At 45.4% G+C, this 18,763-nt stretch overlaps 1 protein-coding gene across 1 annotated transcript in view; it reads right to left on the bottom strand.

The window, feature by feature from the left end:
- Me1 (malic enzyme 1) overlaps positions 1-18,763 on the bottom strand; it is a 106,781-nt gene that overhangs the window by 22,781 nt on the left and 65,237 nt on the right. The window contains exon 7 of the mRNA XM_070011038.1: positions 4,019-4,128. Within this exon, the coding sequence (XP_069867139.1) occupies positions 4,019-4,128 (110 nt within the window). The remainder of the gene's footprint in view (positions 1-4,018; positions 4,129-18,763) is intronic.

The raw sequence follows: 18,763 nt of genomic DNA, 5'->3' as shown, positions 1-18,763 counted from the left end.
TTTTTGTGGTCAAGGATAAGCTCTCACCTGAAATCCTAGCTACTCAGAAGGCTGAGATCTAAGGATCGTCATTCAAAACCAGCCAGGGAAGGAAAGTCTGTGAGACTCCTATCTCCAGTTAACCAGAAAACCAGAAGCTGAGCTGTGACTCAAGTGGTAGAGCTGAAGCCTTGAGCAAAAAAGCTCAGGGACAGCACTCAGGCCCTGAGGTCAAGCTCCCGGACTAGCACAACAAACAAACAAACAAACAAACATACATACATACATATAATTAAATTAAGCTGTTTTTCTTCAGCTCACATTTACAGTTCTGGAAATCCCTAGTTTATTCCCTTTGTGAAATTTTCTAACGCTCCCTTCTCATGAATAAATACACAAGGAATTTTAAAATTTAATTTAAAGTTTAAATAACTTAAGTGTCACTGTCAGGAAAACAGGAAAAGATGTGAACAGTGTAATTAACATCACAAAGGATTTAGGGAAAAGAGGTTACCAATTTCCTTAGGGTGCCTCAAAAGTCACTTTTTTTCTTTAGTGGGGGGTGGAGGCGGGCATTGAACTCAAGGCTTCATGCTCACTGTGCGCTGTGTGGCCCTCTACCACTTGGGCATAGCTCCTACTGTTTTTGCTTTGGTTATATTTGGAGACAGGTCTCACTTTCTACCCAGCCTGCCCTGGATTCTGATCCTACTATGTATGTTTTACACTGCAACTGGGATGGCAGGCATGTACCACCACACACCCGGATGGGTTGAGATGGAGGTCTCAAGGCTTTTTGCTTGCCCTGATCTCTTGATTTCAGCCTCTCAAGTAACAAGGAGTAAAGTATGAGCCATCGATCCTGGCTGAAACTTGTTATTTTAACATATATTCCATTTAAATAACTATCTCATACTTAAGGACTTACACTCATTTCATACTTAAGCACAGTGAACTTTAAATATATATACATATATATATATATATTCATACATACATCTGTATGTATGTATTCATATCAACTTTTTTTTTTTTTTTTGTCCGTTGCAGGGCCTGAACTCTGGGCCTGGGTGCTGTCCCTCAGCTCTTCAGCTCTAGGCTAGCTCTCTACCACTTGAGCCACAGTGCCACTTCTGGCCTTTTCTGCTTATGTGGTGCTAAGGAATCGAACCCAGGGCCTCATGCATGCAAGGCAAGCATTATACCACTAAGCCAACCTCCCAGCCCTTCATATCAACTTTTTTGTTGCTGTTGGTTCTAGGGCTTGAACTCGGTACTTCATGCTGCTTATGACAGGTGCTCTACCATTTGAGCCACACATCCAGTCTACTTTTTATGGTTGGATAATTACACTGGAGCTCAAGTCTTCCAGACTTTTCTGCCTGGGATGGCTTCAGTTGTGATCCTGTGATCTCAGCCTCGGAGCCAGCTAGGATTACAGACAGGGGAAAGCCACTGATGCCTCGCTCATTTCTGACATCTGTCTCTGTTCTTCTGTGGACACTTTCCTCGTAAAGGTCCTCTCCACGCCAGCTGCCATTCTGCGCGAACCCTTCCAAGAAGCACCAGAAGGCCCCATTTGTGGTCTCCAAGCCTATCTCCCAACCTGTTTCCCTCTAGCAATGTCCATGTCTTCACTCCATCCCCTCTGGCCTCGGGCGGGCTGGGCCTCTGGGTTCAGCGGACCCCACGCCCCAGCGAGGACGATGAGCTGTGGGGTCCAGGCTGGCCTTGCTCCCCTCAGCTGCCCGCAGGCCACCACGGACACCGACGGCGCTGTGTTCAGCAGATGTGGACTGAACCCATCCACTGGCAGACGGACTCTGGGGCTCGAGTCCTCCTCAGCTGTCTCTGCCGATCCTGTTTTATTCTTGAGGGGACAGCCACACTGATGAAAGAAGGAAGAGGAGGCTCACAGCTTCCTGTGTTGGTGAGAAAACCCCATCCAGAGGTGAAGTCAAGTTGCGGCTGGCGTCGTGGGAAGTGGGGCGCTCCACGCAGGCCCTGCCCAGCTACACACAGTCATGTCTCTCAGCGGTGGTCTTAGTTCCTCAGCGCAGCACTGAGTGCCACCCGCGGCTCTCATCGCCTCCACCAGCTACAACTGCCATGCCCTCGCCCTTGCTGGGACTTTCTAAGAAGACAGCACAGCATCTCATCACCCCTGACCGCAGCAGCCTTCAGACCAGCGCCTGTCCAGTCCTGGAGTCTGAGTGATCTTTCCAAAGGGCAAACTCACCCTCCCCAACCCAGCTCCTCAGCCTGGCTCTTCCCAAGGCTTCTAAAGGCTTCAAACGCAAGCCTTTAGACCAGCGGCATTTGGATCTGCCGCTGGCGAACTGCAGACACAAGGTGCAGAAAACACGCAAAGGAGAAGCGACGCAACAGTGGACATGGACAGCTGCCATCCAGCCAGGCACCAGTGGCTCATGCTGTCATCCCAGTCACATGAGAGAATGAGAGCCGGAGGGTCACAGCATGAAGATAACCATCTCCAAAATAACCAGCAACAAGCTGGGCTGGAGGTGTGGCTCAAGGGGTAGAGTACCAAAAGCCAAACAAGTACAAGGCCCTGAGTTCAAACTCTCCCCCCCAAAAAACATCAGTTGCTTAGGGAATTTTAAAAGATGATAGACACTAGCCTATTACGGTGATAAACAGAACCAGACACAGACTTTGTGGCAGGGAATCTGGAGGACTGAGAGACAGGTTAGGCTTGGTGGGGAATGCTAAGGAAGGAGCTATGCGGAACTGAGAACTCTGTGAGGTCAGGCTTGGTTTAGAAATAAAAGTGCGGGGTAGGTGGAGAGAACTCTGAGCAGATGTGAAGGGAACAGAGGGCCCTGGAATGCAAGACATCTGGACTGGACTTGGAAATACACTCATTGAGTGTGGGGACACCAAGTTTGCCCAAGAACAAAACCAGAGTGGCTGGGTCTGAGCACGGAAGCCTCTGTCCCTGAGTGGCTGGAGGGAAAGGCCGAGGTCGGGAGGGGACTGCAGCAAAAAGAATGCCTGCAATCCACAGGGCTGAAAAGCTGTGCAGAAGTCAAGTAAGACAGACACTCGGTGCAGCTAGTGAAATGGAAATCATTTGAGATTTGATTTCATGCTGCTAGAACCAACTGTGGTCAGGACTCCTGCCTATAACCAATCAGCAGCCCCAGGACTCTCAGAGTAAGGTGCTATGTGTGTGTGCATCTGTGTGTGTGTGTGTGTGTGTGTGTGTGTGTGAGAGAGAGAGAGAGAGAGAGAGAGAGAGAGAGAGAGAGAGAGAGAGAGAGAGAGAGAGAGAATGCTCTCCAGGAAATGGAAACAGGGATTTTTTTCTTTGTTGTTTTTCTTTTCTTTTCTTTTCTTTTGTCTTGTTTATTTGTTTATCTGCCTTCAGGAGGGTAAAGGGGCACAGAAATGGGAGGACAAAGTGAACAAATGCAGCAGTGGTACTCACTAGACACTATGTTGAAAATGAACTACACAATTTGTGGGTGGGAATGGGAGGGGAAAACTGGGAGAGAGCGAGGAAGTTTTAACACTATCCCAAAAGAAATGTACTCTTTATCTAATTTATGTAACTGTAATCCCTCTGTACATCACCTTTACAATAACAATAAACAATTAAAAATTAAAAAGCGAGGATTGAACTGGAAAGATTAAAAAGCGAGGATTGAACTGGAAAGCCATAGGCGGCTTGGATGAAGGCAGGCTGCAGGCGTCTGTGCTGTAAGGTGGATATGGCATTAAGACAGTCCATATTGGCATGGGTTTAGAAGCTGTGGCTAACATGAAGCAGAAAAGTATACACAATTTTATCCCCAAATGATGGGCCATGAATTCTGCCCATTTCCTTCCTGGCTTAGTAATCAGCTCCAGAGATTTCATCAACTTGTCTTCTCCAATACAAGAAATTAAATGGCAAATTATGTGACAGCAGGCACAGGGTCTGGCTTTTAGGAGGCCCAGGTTTAGATCATACACTGGGATCCTTATAAACCTACGAACCAATGTGATGTGCTATGCACAAGGCACGTTTTATTACCTTGAATGTCATCATTAAATGTGCAATACCGGTTTCGATACTTGTTCAGGAGGCGAAATGCATTCATATTGGCAAAATCTTCAAACTGAATAAGGCAATTCATGCCGTATCTATGGGACAAAAACACGAGTTACAGAAGAAGGTCATCGAGTAACATTGGCAAACAAACAGTTCACACTGTTCACAGCAAAGGCAAGATGGGGGTGGGGTGGCTGGCATGTTGCAAAGAGGAAGTCTTTTCTTTCTTCTGGTCATACTGGGGTTTGAACAAATATCCACAATCCCTTGGCTTGCTTGCTCAGCTGGTACTCGACCACTTGAGCCTTGCCTTCAGCCCTGCTTTTTGCTGGTTATTTTGGAGATAAGTCTCACTGTCTTTTCTGCCCAGGTTGGCTTTGAACTGTGATCCTCCAGATCTCAGTCTACTGAGTAGCTCGGATTACAGGGTTAAGCCCTTGGTGTTTGGCCAAGTTTTTTTTTTTTTTTTTAATCTCCTACAAATTCCTTACACACTTGCAATCGGGATCTTGGTATTCCACGCCCTGGCATTTGCTGTGAAGTGGAGGTCAACCCCCTGGGATCTAACAAGGCATTGGGTCTGGTGATTTCCCATCTGACTTGCAGATTCTGATCTCAGAAATCAGGCTCCTCAAAGCAATGACTGAAGAGTGAACGTGTGGTTCCTATAGACAGGGTGGACCATGGATCCTGTACCATGTGTGGAGGCTAGGGGATGCTGGCGGTGCACCCCGCACCACGCCTCTTCAACTCACTCGGAAAGGTCTGGCGAAGCTGGTCAGCCCACTGAACCTCGCTCTTGATGTCCAGCAGGCACCAAAGACTTGTTCCTCTTCTACCCTGGCCGTGTTGTCTGGCACCAAGCTGCTGGTACAGGGTGCTGGGTGGGCTGGCCAAATGTGTACTGTGCCAGGGTGGAGTGGGCATGTGGTGTGGGGAAAGGACGCTGGAGGGACACGGAGCGCTCTGGGATGGGGAGAGCCTCCGAGGAGTACAGTTTGCTCTGAAGGATGGTTCTGAATGGACAGAGAAGGATCGAGATAAAACTTAGAAAGTTCAAGTCACAGAACGTATGAGTAGGTCTCAAGTGTATGAAAGATGGTGCTTATCAAATGCTTATGCAAGTGATTGAGAGTGTAAGTGTAAGAGTGCAAGTGTAAGAGTCTCTACATTTTCCTAAGGTCAAATTTGAATGTAGTGATGCAAAACTAAAACCTAAAGTTATGTCTGTAACTACAAGGCTGACTTTAATATCCTGTTCTTAGCTAAGCTGCGGTGATTCCTAGCTACATTCCTAGCTACTCAGAAGAGGAGGATTGTGGTTCAAAGCCAGACCAGGCAGGAAGGTCGGTGTGACTTATCTCCAAGGAACTGCAAGAAAACTGGAAGTGGCGCTGTGGCTCAAAGTGGAACAGCACTAGCTTTGAGCGCAAAAGCTCAGGGACAGCGCCCAGGCCCTGAGCTCAAGCCTCACGACTGACCAAAAAAAAAAAAAAAAGACTCTAAAGTGAACATGAAGTATTATATATGTAGCACTGTTCTTAAAGCTTGTGTTCTCGGGTTTTCTGTTGTGTCTTTGGTAAGCTCCTGAGGAACACTAGATGCCGAGTTCCTGTTGTTCACGTGGGGAAGCACTGGCCCCAGTGCAGCACGGGCACGCCCAGTGTGCACAGCACACCTGGGCCTGCCCTGTCTGGGCCAAGCCCTGGGTATGTGGTTGAGTAGGGAAGGACGATATGTGCTGCATCCCTGGGACCTGGGTAGGATGGAGCAGTCTTGCGAGGACGTGGTCTGTGCCAGCGAGCAACCGGTGACTGGGTTCCACTTGGGTGAGAAGGCGCAGGGCACGCTGATGTGGCAGAGTTGTCTGCCTGCCTGTCACATGCCAGCCCAAGGCCACAACGCCACCAGATCCTAGAACAAGAAATCCTACTCCCTGCTTTCATACAAATGACACTGCAAGGCATCGATGTTTCAAATCATCAGCCAAAATGTGGGCAAACAAACTCTTTGGAAGTCACGCCTGTGAAAACCCGTTCTAGAACCTTCCACCGAGACAAGTACTGCATAGCTCCGGGCAGACCCCAGAACCTCCCAAATCTCTCAAGTGCAAATAAGCGTCTTTCTAGATTGCTTTCAAAAAGGCAAAACCATATTCTTTTCTTTCAAAGGCCCCATCCAGATGTTTAGTATAAACGTGTAATGCAATCCCTGTTCAGCACATATCTACCACGCGCTACCACAGAAAAGTAGTCATTGCACTAACATTGTGAAATCATGTAAAATGGCAACAATTGGGTCCAAAATAGGATCCTTTTCCTCGAGGAATTTAAAATTTAGTAAAAACAAATCATACATGCACATACATGCACAAGGAATTTGGGGGTGGGGGGTCACAAAGCAAATGACAATTGAACTACATTTTACTTGACAGCTGTGATCCCCAAAGCAGACCTGTGGTGCTTTCCACGCCAAAGAGAAGTAGAGCAATGCCAACAGGCAAAAGGCAGGGGAGAAAAGAACTGTTTAAACACGGCAAACCCAGCAGAGGGTCAGTGGCTCATGCCTGTCATCCTAGCTACTCAGGAGGCTGAGATCTGAGGATCATGGATCAGAGCCAGCCTGGGCAGGAAAGTCTGTGAGACTTTTATCTCCAATGAACCACTAGAAAACCAGAAGTGGTGCTATGGCTCAAAGAGGTAGAGCACTAGCCTTGAATGAAAGAAGCTCAGGGACAGCGCCCAGGCGCCCAGAGTTCAAGCAGCAGGACTGGAACAACAACAAAATGTGTCAAACCCTACTGGGCTAAGATATGATGGCAAACAAGAGTGCAGTCAAAAATGAGGGTGTGTCCCGATTCGGGGCCTCCGTCCCGATTTAGGTGTCCTCGCTTCTCTCTGCTCGTCAAGGGCAGCTATTTCAATCACGTGCCAGCAAACTCCTGCCTCCTCACTTCCTCTTCCTGCTCCAAAAATCAGCCTCACTCCAAGACAGCAGAGAAATTCATGCTACGGAGTCTTTCCTATTTATTTATCTATTGTTATTGTGTATGCGTATGTATGTGTATGTGTGTATCTGATGTATGGTGTGTAGATGTGTGTGGTATGTAGATGTGTGTGGATGTGTTGGGTGTATGAGTTGTTTGTGTATGTGTGGTATGTATTGTATATATGGTGTATTGTGTATTGTGGTGTGGATGTTGTGTGTGGATATGGATGTGTGTGTTATATTGTGTGTGGATGTGTGTGTGTGGTATATGTATGTGTGTTATGTTGTGTGGATGTGTGGATGTGTGTGGATGGATGTGTGTGTGGCATATGTGTGGATGTGGTGTGTTGTATGTGTGTTGTGTTGTGTGTTTATGTGTTGTGTATGTGGTATATGTGTGTTGTGTGTGTTGTACGTGTGGTATGTATGTGTTGTGTGTATATGTGTGGATGTGTTGTGTTTGGTATATGTGTGTGGTTGTATGTGAATGTGTGTGGATGGATGTGTGTGTGGTATATGTGTGGATGTGGATATGTGTGGATGCGTGGATGAGTTGTATATGTGTGTTGTGTGTGTGGTATATGTGTGTGGTTGTGTGTGGATGTGTGTGGATGTGTTGTGTGTGAGTGTGTGAGGTGTGTGTATGTGCCTTCCTCACAGCAGGCAGGCTGCCTCTCCACGGGCACCAGCCCAGCCCTCAACCCACTCCTGAGGACGCCATGACACTGTCACAGTGTCTACCCACTGTCATCTGCCTGGGCCAGCTGTCAGTCACTGCAGAGTGGCCGTGGGCATGTTCCCGATGGCACGTTCTGGAAGGGCAGGGCAGGTGGGCCGCTACTGCCTTCAGGAGGAGCAGAGCCTGTGTGCGGAGGAGTTGCTTCTGGCCTCCAGTCTCAGGACTCGAAGTCTCCTGACTCTACCCCAGTGCCTCCGCCCCCTCGGGCCGGTGGTCTGTGGTGGGCCACGTTTCCCTGTGCTTAGCGTGAAATCCACGGGCACTCTGCCTTCTGCCAGCACGCGTACAGTCAGTCATCACTCACAGCGCTTCCTCCATGACTGCCCAGGGGACACACGGCCTCAGTTTACCTCCTGACCCCTCTCCACCCAGCGCCTCGGGATTCCACGAGGGCATGGATCTACTTGCCCATGGACGGGTGGGTGTCCTGTAATGAGAGGAGGCACCTCTCACCGTGAAATTATATGAAAGGGAACTCCAGAACGTCAGCTGAGGCAACTCCACATGCCATGAAAAGAACCTACTATTTAGTGATCAAAATATGGCATAAAGTAGTGGGTGTCAATGTCTTTAGAGGTAACAGAAACACCACCCATAGCATGCACATCTAAACATGCAGACTCGGCTTCTGTGGCATTGATGAATCTGCCAAAACCTTCCTGGCATGACCAACGCCCACATCTACCCTCAGCCACGAGAGACACTGCCCACATCCACCCTCGGTGTGAGGAAGACTCTGTTACGCCCCCATTAATTCATTCACTACAGTGCTCCTGTGTGTACTACTTGCAGCTGTACTCCTGTGTAACATGTACCCACTGCTTCTTTTGTCACCCTCCTCTTCTATCCTCCCGACATGCCTTCCCCCCATCCCCTCCCCCGGTGTCCCCACGGGGCACTGTGAAGCTGACACTGTGGTGAGCCTTACTCTTCCCCCAAGCTCCACCCCTCCAGCAAGAGAATCGGCAATGAAATGTTTTCCTAAGTGATCTTGGAGATGAGAACACTTGAATTATGTCACTCTTTTGGTCTGGGTTTTATAGGTCTGTTGTCACTGGATAGACTATACTTCATTTAATATGTAGTCCAACTGGCCTCAAACTCCTGATCCTCCTGTCTCAGCCTCCCTAACTCTTAGATTACTGGAAGATACCACCATGCAGCTTAAGGATATTGCCCCTCACGGAGCTCATGGTATTGTGGAAGGTACATGGGTGATGGAACGAGGGCCAAAGTGGAGGAGAGGCTGGTACCAGGATACAGAGCAGGGAAGGGGTAAGCAAGGCTTTCCTCAGGGTGCCAGGCTGCGCCCACACAGGAGAGCGCCTGGTTTTGAGGAAGACTTTCTAGGTAGTGAACACATTCACACATTCCAGGCAGCGAGATAAATGAAAAGCAACTGCAGCACTGAGTGTGAAAGGCAAAGAGGCGAGAACTGAGGCAGAAGGCAAACAGGGCAGACAGCCCTGTGCCTGTCATCAGGATTCAAAGGGCCCACTTGGATCTAAAAGGAGGAGGACAGCAGGAGGGCGACAGGGGCAATTTCTTTCCACACTACGTCTTCACAATCAAGGTGCACAAGGAGACTCAGGCAGTTCATTAATACAAGGCTGCAGCAGATGCCATGCCCACATCTACCAACGGAGGTGAGAAGACAGTGTGGGAGATGGGTTTGGAAGACAGAACTGGCGATTCCAAGCGAGGAGAGCGGGTGGCGAGGAAGGAGACTTGAAAGGTGAATTCTAAGCTTTGTACTTGATAACTTGGTAAGTACAGGGTATGATGGAAGGAAGGAAGGAAGGAAGGAAGAAAGGAAGGAAGGAAGGAAGGAAGGAAGGAAGGAAGGAAGGAAGGAAGGAGGGAAGAAAGGAAGGAAGGAAGGAAGTACTGGAAACCTCAGGTAGAAAAGCCGGTATGGAAAAAAACAAAAAACCATGAATTCTGCATTGGGATCCTGCTCACGAGCTTTGCCAGAAATATGAAAGCAAAGGAGGCCATGGAGGAGATAATGCAGGTCTAGAGTAAATTCAGAGCAGGAGCAGAGCCTATAGATTTCGTAAACAACAGGCAGCTGATTTGATTACTAGCCTAAAAACAAACAAACAAACAAAAAACAAAGTGCAAAAATAAAACAGTGCTTTGTGTGCATAACTCCTTAAAATAAACAAATTGAAAGTCAGGAAGCAGCGCTATGGTAGCTCAAGTGGTAGAGCACTGGCCTTGAGCCAGACAGGCTCAGGAACAGCTCTCAGGCCCGGGGTTCAAGCTCCAGGACCAACACAAGTAAAAAAAAGAAAAGAAAAGAAAAAACAAAGTTGAAAGTCAATAACCACCATTAGACAACAGAGTCATGGAAATTGGTCCATATGATTCAAGTCGAGGGTAATGTGCCCGTGTAATCACCTCACAAGGCGAGCGAGCACACGGGGTCAGCACAGGCTGGAGGTCCACTGGTCACGGGAGAGGACTTTTCTTCAAGGGAGTGGGGGGGGCTGCAGATGGAACCACAGGCCCTCCCCAACCTGAAAGCACCCCCAACCCAAAAGAAAATCACCAGAGACCAAGATTGTGGAAGACTGACATTGTGTTACACTTACTTCAAATTAAAAAAATAAAACAGCAGCAACGACTTAAAACCCTCTCTGCAAGGCCTCCATCCCCCTCCCTCAGGTGTGCAGCACCTCTGGCACACGAAGAGCCAACGCATGCCCAGTGTGGTTTTGTTATTTGTCACCAGACTGGTGTCTGAGACTGCCCCGGTGGGAAACCCCGCCGCGGTCACCGGCCGCTTCCTCAGAGATGAGTTCCTAACATCATGGCTGCAGGTGAGGCCAGCAGAATCTCAGATGCAACACTAACCTTTCCGTCAGCTTCTAGTGCACGTTCTAAACCTTCCCCTCTACCACTCGGGGTTTGAGGTTTGGGAAACTACTGGATTGTTTTGCAGGTTGGTGAGACTTTGGAGAAAGCAGTGAGACTTCAAGAATGACCTAGTCAAACAGATTTATCATAATTCTTACCTTCAGTTTTAAAACTAGGAGTGTGGCCAAATGGAAGCTTCTGGAATGCAGAGGGACTCAGAAAAATAAAAGTCTCCATGTATTTCTTCAAATATCTTTTGTCTCACTCTACACATTCTATCTCCAAAGCAAGGAAAAGAACCTCTCTGTGCTTCTCAAGCCCCACCTGACCCCCCGAGTCCAAGTTGGGGTCTAGAGGGGCTGTCAGCCCTGTGTACAAGTATCGAGTGTCTCATTCTTTAATCCACCTAAAGGGAAGGGAAAATCACACAGTTCCTCAAAATAAAAGACCTTGCAGCGTGCTGTGGAACAGAGCAGACTTGTCCTAGCTGCTTCTGTGTACAATACGTGACATTATCATACTCTACGTGATTTGCATAACAAATTCCCGCAGACTTCTCATCTAACCACAGCTGCTTTTCTAAGATACCATTTCCCTTTCCTTATTGTATTCCTTTGCTCAGTGCCATCCAGAAGGGACGAAGGCCCAGATTTCTGATTCAATGACCTACTACCAGAATTCAAATATCCTCTCCTCTCTAAAACCTCAGGGAAATAAACCAAGAGCTCAGTATTATTCAAGACAAATCCTATTTGCTTATTGCTCTTACTGTCCTCTTGCCAAAGTTATCACCATACCGTCCAAAGCTATCACTCTACCCTTCAGTGATCAAAAACATCTGAGAAAGTCCATTCCTCAGGACTGACATTCTGCAAAAACAAACAACGCTGACCAAATGGCATGTGAAATACTAAGCAAAGCAGAACAGACGTGTTTCTGTACTCAGCATTGGAGAGCTCACAACCCCAACGTTCTACTGTAAACCAATGCTCTCTAAAAAGGGGGTGGCATATGGGGTTTCTCGTTCCTGTTTAATTCCATAGCCCTCAAGTGTTGAAAATAATATGGAAACCACCCTGCCTCAGGAACTCTTGAAATACGGTATGATAAGTTCAAAATTGCTCAGCAGTTTATAATAAGGATCATGGAATGTGGGAAATATTATTCTATGCTACTAAATAAAATGAGGATGTCATTTTCTTGGAGAAAGAAAATTTAAAGACCCAAGTTTATGCTCCATCGAAGCCAAAAACTTTAATTTTTGGCTTTTAAGAAACAGATTTGGATTTTAATTGGCTAAGGAGTAGAGGGAAAATATCGAACCCCAAAATGTCAAGGACAGATCTTTTCAGTTCAATGCAAAGTAAAGATTTCTCAAGAAGGAATGGGCCCAGAGTCTGTGGTACTCCTGTTTCAAGACCCTGCAGGAGCTCTCTTTCCAAAGCTAGATTCAACAATAAATAATTTTACACTGTTCCACAAAATTCAGAAAGGACCTTTTTTTTTTAACCACGTCTTTAAATTTTTCATGAAACTGAGAGACAATTGACATTAACTGACTGACAAACTGAAATTAAGTGAGTGGCAAACTGCCACAGTTTGGTGAAAGAACCAGAATCTCTTTTCTTTTTCTTTTTAGTCCAAGACCTGGACTCGAACCTGGTACCTGACACCTGTTGCTCATTGTTCAGTGCTCTACCAACTGAGCCACACACACCCCCAAATCTCTTTTCGTAGGCTTTGCTCTGTCTGAGCCTACAGAAGTGGGCATGTGCAGCCACGCAGAAGGCAGGAGATGCTGGCTCAGCGTCCCTGTCCTGGAAGCTAGCAGAGCTCTCTCACATCACAAGTGCAGTGCACGCAGCACTCCCCATAGGAGCTGTGTGAGTCATGTCTGCATCCCACCCACATAGAGAAAGCAGCAGGACTTGGTGGACTCTGTGGTACCCAGAAAGCAGAGCACGGCTCATGAATTTTAACCCCCCGCAGTCCAGAAGAAGCATGGCAGTTACTGCAAAAGAGAGGCAGAGCGGTCTGTCACATCGTTAGTGAAGACAGGACTGCAGGCCCAAGTTCCATTCTCCCAACCAGCAAGGGCAATATTTGCCAAGTACATTACACCAGCTCGCCAGATAAAGAGATGAAGTATCCTTGATAAGGCTACAAAAGACAAATCCAAGACATTTTTCCTTCAAATAATAGGCACCATACGGTTAATGCACTGAATCTTAACAGCACCAATTTCCAGCATTATATGAAACAAATAGGAAGCAATATACTTTAGTTTGTATATAAATGCAATATTCCAGGCCTTAAAACCAACATACATAAGGTGTTCTTAAAAAAAAAAACTTTCTGAAAATGAAACAAAAGACATAAGATGAAAGGTTGGGGAGATGTATACATTTTGTTTTTAAGTAATCCCCCAGTTTTCCCTGAAACAGGCCAGCTGTGCCCTGCTTGACTTGGGGTGACTGGAAAGACAATGCCATCAGCTCCTTATTCTCAAAGCCAGCAAACTCCGAGTCAGAGCATTCCTCAGAACTGGACACGTGCATCTTACATCATGGAGTTCATCTTTCTTTACAGAAGTATCAGGTGTATGCGGATTGTTTACTGTGGTTACAAAACTCACATCCATTGGATGGGAATGGTATTTGCATAAATACTTGAAGGACTGCTCTTCACGTGTAGACTCATTCTGTAAAAGCAACTAATAGTTCCTTGAAACAAAGGCAAAATAACTGCCATCAAGTAGCACTTTTAGGGACTTTCAAATTGTGCCTTCTATAGATGACACAAACAGGGCTTTAGCTGAATGATATGGGCTCCAGGTTCAATGCCCAGTACCCAAGGAGAAGTAGACACCAAATAAGAAGTGAAAACATTTTGTAAAATCCTGAGGAGCCTCAGAAATGCTCTTCTTTCTAGGCTGTTCTAGCTGAAACCTAAGCTGAGAGACTGCTTCCAGGTTCCTTACTGCTCCTAATTTTTAATAATTCTTTTTTGCCAGTCCTGGGGCTTGATCTCAGGCCTGGGCACTGTCTCTGAGCTTCATTTGCTCAAGGCTTCTGTATTACCATTTGAGCCACAGTGCCACTTTTAGCTTTTTCTGTTTATGTGGTACTGAAGAATTGAACCTGGGACTTATGCATGGTAGGCAAGCACTCTACCATGAAGCCACATTCTCAGCCCTAGTAATATATTTTAAAAACTGTAAAACGATCTGCTACCCTAACCTATAACTTGCATTTTCAGCAAAAACCCTGAAAACCAAGTATTATTTCATAAATGAAACGAACATTCCAGAAGTAAAGAGGCTTCAGTACTGGAGTGCCAAACATGAGTAGAAAGCACAAATGAGTGCACAAGGCCCTGAGCTCAAGATCCAATGCTGGCACCAAAAAGAACATTCCATGATTGGTAAGAGGTTTCTTCCTAAAATAAAGTACTTTTCATCAATAAAATGATAGAGGTTGATTTTCCTTTGTGCTCTTCAAATACAATGATCCTGGAAGCTGGACTGGGTAAGTAACCCCTGTAATCCCAGCAACTTGGTAGGGTAAGTAGGAACTGTGGTTCAAGACCAGCCAGAACAAAAATGTTTATGCGACCCCATCTCAACTAATGAAAAAAAGCTGTGGTAGTGTGCACACTTCATTCTAGCTGCAGGGGAAGTTAGTAGGAGAATTCAAATCCTAGGATGGCTTGGGTATAAACAAAGACACTAACAGTAACTAAAACTCAAAGGGTGGAGGGGACTGGGGATGTGGCTTGAGGGTAAACCATCTGCTTAGCAGGTACAAGGCCAGTAGTTTAGTCCCCACTACTGCCATAGATAGATAGATAGATAGATAGATAGATAGATAGATAGATAGATAGATAGATAGATAGATAGATTAGATAGATAGATAGATAGATAGATAGATAGATAGATAGATAGATAGATAGATAGATAGATAGATAGATAGATAGATATAGACAGACAGACAGACAGGCACACATATGGCTCATTACAAGACTGAAATCTAGTCATGAATACATCCTAATATATTTAAATGACTAATTTCCACAGTGCCAAATCAAGTAAAATTGTTCCCATTTTCATTTTGTATCAGCTGACAAGAATCTGTTTCCTGAGTTTACCTGGAAGTTAAGAACCCCATCTATTCCTATTACATTTCACTCTGCCATGCCTCTCCAAGGCTACAGGTGAGGAGCTGGGTTTCTGTCTGTGTCAACATACCACAGCTCACACCCACAACCTTCCCAGGCCTTCCCACGCCACTCGCCGCTGCCAGGGGTCCACCAGCCTCTTCTGTCCTGAAACTCCCCCTTTCCTCCACTTACCAACACCTCTCCACTATCTGACTAGTAGTTATATATTTACCAGAACCTTATTTAACACAGTCTTACCAAAATCTAAACTTGGGAAGGTAAAAATCCAATGTCAGCCTTTTCTACCTTTTTCATATGTACACCATTTCTGCGGCTTGACCTCAGGGCAGAGCCCTGTCTCTGAGCTTCTTTGCTCAAGGCTGGTCCTCTACCATGTGAGCCACAGCTCCATATCCAGCTTTTTGGTAGTTAATGACAGCTAAGAGTCTCATGGACTCTCCTGCCCAGGCTGGCCTTGAACTTCATTCCTCAGATCTTAGCCTCTTGAGTGGCTAGGATTACAGATGTGAGCCACCAGCACCTGGCCTCTTCTACCTTTTAATACAGGAAAGACGATACTCACTTCCAGCTCACTAGAAGACTGAAATCTAACCATAAAAAATAATTCAATCATTCTCCAACACCTGATCGTCACTTTCTCCACCTCCTGGATAACAAGCAATCTCGGAATGTCAATTTACAAGCCTTCAACGTCCCACAACACAACAACCCGACATCTGTAAGGCTGATACTGAGGACAGGGAGTAATTCTATCCTCTGACTCCATAGAAAAGGCAAACAGCAAACACAACCTAACCCTCAGCCAGACAAACAAACACCACCATCATCCCAAAGATATGTCTACCTCAGCTCTTTTCACCCCCGACGCTGTGTTCAGCTTTTAACAATAGTGCAAAGCACGCGACAGGACAGGGAGGAAGTCCAAAAGACACCACCACAATCACAACAAGATTGGGACATGGCAGAAACTTCGGAGTAATCAGACTTTGAACTTAAAATAACTATGATTAATATGCTAAACACTCTAATGGAAAAATGGACAGCATGCAGGAACATATGGGTAATGTTAACAGGGATGGAAAATCTAAGAACCAAAAGGAAATGCTAAAAATCCAAGTCACAGAAACAGGCCTAAAGATTGCCTTTGACGGAATCATCAGCACACCAGACACAGGGGAAGAAGAATACATAAGCTTAAAAAAATGTCAATGCAAACTCCCCAAACTGAAATATCAAGAGAATTAGAAAGGTAGAAGAAACAGTGAATAGTGAAGAACTCAGGGACAATGAGAACATGAAACACAGAGAGAGAAGAAAGGAACAGAGCAACTGCCTGACATAATAATGGATGAAAATTGTACAGATTTAATGACATACCAATTTGTAGATCACAAACGCTCAGAGATCAGAAAGAATAAATATCAAAAAAGAAAATCTATCTAACACATCAACATCAAACTGCAGAAAACTGAAGACAAAAAGGAAAAATCTTGAAATATGTCAAATTAAAAAAAAAATACTTACCAGGGCAAGAAGGAAAATGGTATTGAACCACTTCAGAAATCACACACACACACACACACACACACACACACACACACACACACACACGAATGAAAAAAGTACTGCAAGAAAATCACACTACACAGATATTTAACCATGGAATAACCTTCAAAAGAGTAGGAGAAATAAGCTGGACAAAAGCTGGATGCCAGTGGTTAATGCCTGTAATCCTAGATTCTCAGGAGGCTAAAATCTGAGGATCATGGTTCGAAGCCAGCCCAGGCAAGGAAGTCCCTGAGACTCTTATCTCCAATTAACCAGTGGAAGTAGAGCTGAGGCTCAAATAGTAGAGCACTAACCTTGAGAGGTACATGAAAGCTCATACACAGCACCTGCGCCCTGAGTTCAAGCTCCAGGACTGGCACGTACATGCACACATACACACACAAATGTATAAAAGAAATAATGACTTCTTAGACAAAAGGTAAGAAAATGTATTGTCAGTAGAACTGCCTCACAAGAAGTGTTACGAGAAGTGTTTCAGAGAGAAGGAAAATCACAGAGGTTGAAAAAGATAAAGGGTACTGAAAATACATAAAAGGATATTAGAGAAGGAATAAGTGAAGGTAAAAGAAATCCCCTTTTTCTAAATGGCCTCATAGACAACAATCTACTGAAAACAATGAGGGCTAGAGTGCACTGGTGACGGTGGCTTGGCTGGTGGTGGATCAGCTGAGAGCACGCAGAGCTGTGATGCAGTCACACATGGTCACATACGCCTATAATACCCAGGAGGCAGCTCTGTATTATCAGAAGACAGATTTGTTATAGATGAATACTGCAAACTCTTAGGTCATTACTATACATTTTGTTAAAGAAAAATGTAACTGGGGCTGGGAAGGTAGCCCAGTGGTAGAGTGCTAGCCTTGAGCTGAAGAGCTGAGGGACAGTGCCCAGGCCCAGAATTCAGGCCCCATGGCAGACCAAAAAAAAAAAAAAAAGAAAGAAAGAAAGAAAGAAAAAAAAAAGAGAAAATGTAACTGATAGGCTAGGACAGGGAGAAAATAAATCTAAGGCTAATGTTTGCCTCTCCTTACCCGAATTAACTTTCTGTCCTTTGATGTTTTTTGGTTTTTGGTTTTTTTTCGGTATCTAACACACTTGTCTTTAGGAGATATGTATGTTTATATTTTGGCTTCATCAACTGCTATTTTAGTGAGTGTGTGTGTGTGTGTGTGTGTGTGTGTGTGTGTGTGTGTGTGTGTGTGTGTACACATACCTATAGTAGGGCTTGAACTCAGGGCCTATGCCATTTCCTTAGCATTTTCAGTTAAAGCTGGTGCTTTACAACTTGAGCCACAGCTCCACTTTTGTCTTTTTTGCTGATTAATTGGAGATCAAAGTCTCAAGGACTTTTCCTGCCCAGGCTGTCTTAGAATCTTGATCCTCAGATCTCAGCCTCCTGAGTAGCTGGGATTACAGATGTGAGCCACCAGCACCTGGTCCAACTGCAGTTTTTTGCTGTTCTTTGGCAAGATGGTGAAAATTTTTAAATAAACCAAAAAAGGCCATCCGCATTAGTGGAAGAATTAAAACAACGACCACACTGGCTAAACAAGTAGAAGCAGGGCAGAATTTCATAGCCTCTTCTACACTGACTGTATATAGTGTCTATCACTCGAGACCGGGGGAGCTGCTTAAGGCAATCCTGTAGTCACTGTGCTCATACCCACTCAGGATGCTACAAGGGCGCTGGACAACCCAACCATTGCAGTGTTACACAGCACTCAAGTGCTCCTTGTTACAGCCAACTACCATTATAGAGTTACACAGCACTCAAGTGCTCCTCTGCTGGTCGAATGAAACAATGTTAAAAAAAAAAACAAACAGGAATGGTATTTAATACCCGCCAAAGATCAGGAAACACTTGGAACTATTTGTGAGCTTGGTTTAACATTCATCTCACAAATATAATGCACTTCCCTGTATTAATTTGCATTTGTGAAGTCTTACTTCATGGAAGCATTTGAGAGCACCGCAAGGGCTGGTGCTGGTAGCACACACCTGTAATCCCAGCTACTCTGGAGGCTGGGATATGAAGATCATGGTTCAAAAGAAGTCCAGGCAGCAAAACTGGTGAGACTCATCTCCAATTAACTGTGAAGGAGCCAGAAGCAGAGCTATGGCTTAACTGGTAGAGCACTAGCCTTGTACCAAAAAAAAAAGCTCAGGAACAGTGCCCAGGCCCTAAGTTCAAGCCCCAGAACTGGCACATAAATAAATAAATAAATAAATAAATAAATAAATAAATAAATAAATAAATAAATAGCACAGCAAGGAACTATCTCACAGTTGAGACACCAGCTATATAGATGTTTGGAACATTTATTTCACACATTTATTTACTTGTGGAAAAAATACTTTGAAAGCTTTGCAGCCACAGATGCAGACTTAAC

Source organism: Dipodomys merriami, unplaced genomic scaffold, assembly GCF_024711535.1.
Source record: "Dipodomys merriami isolate MVZ:Mamm:240054 unplaced genomic scaffold, mDipMer1.0.p SCAF_8, whole genome shotgun sequence".
NCBI lineage: Eukaryota > Metazoa > Chordata > Mammalia > Rodentia > Heteromyidae > Dipodomys > Dipodomys merriami.
Note: the sequence above shows the minus strand (reverse complement) of the source record. Positions and strands in the feature narration are given on the sequence as shown.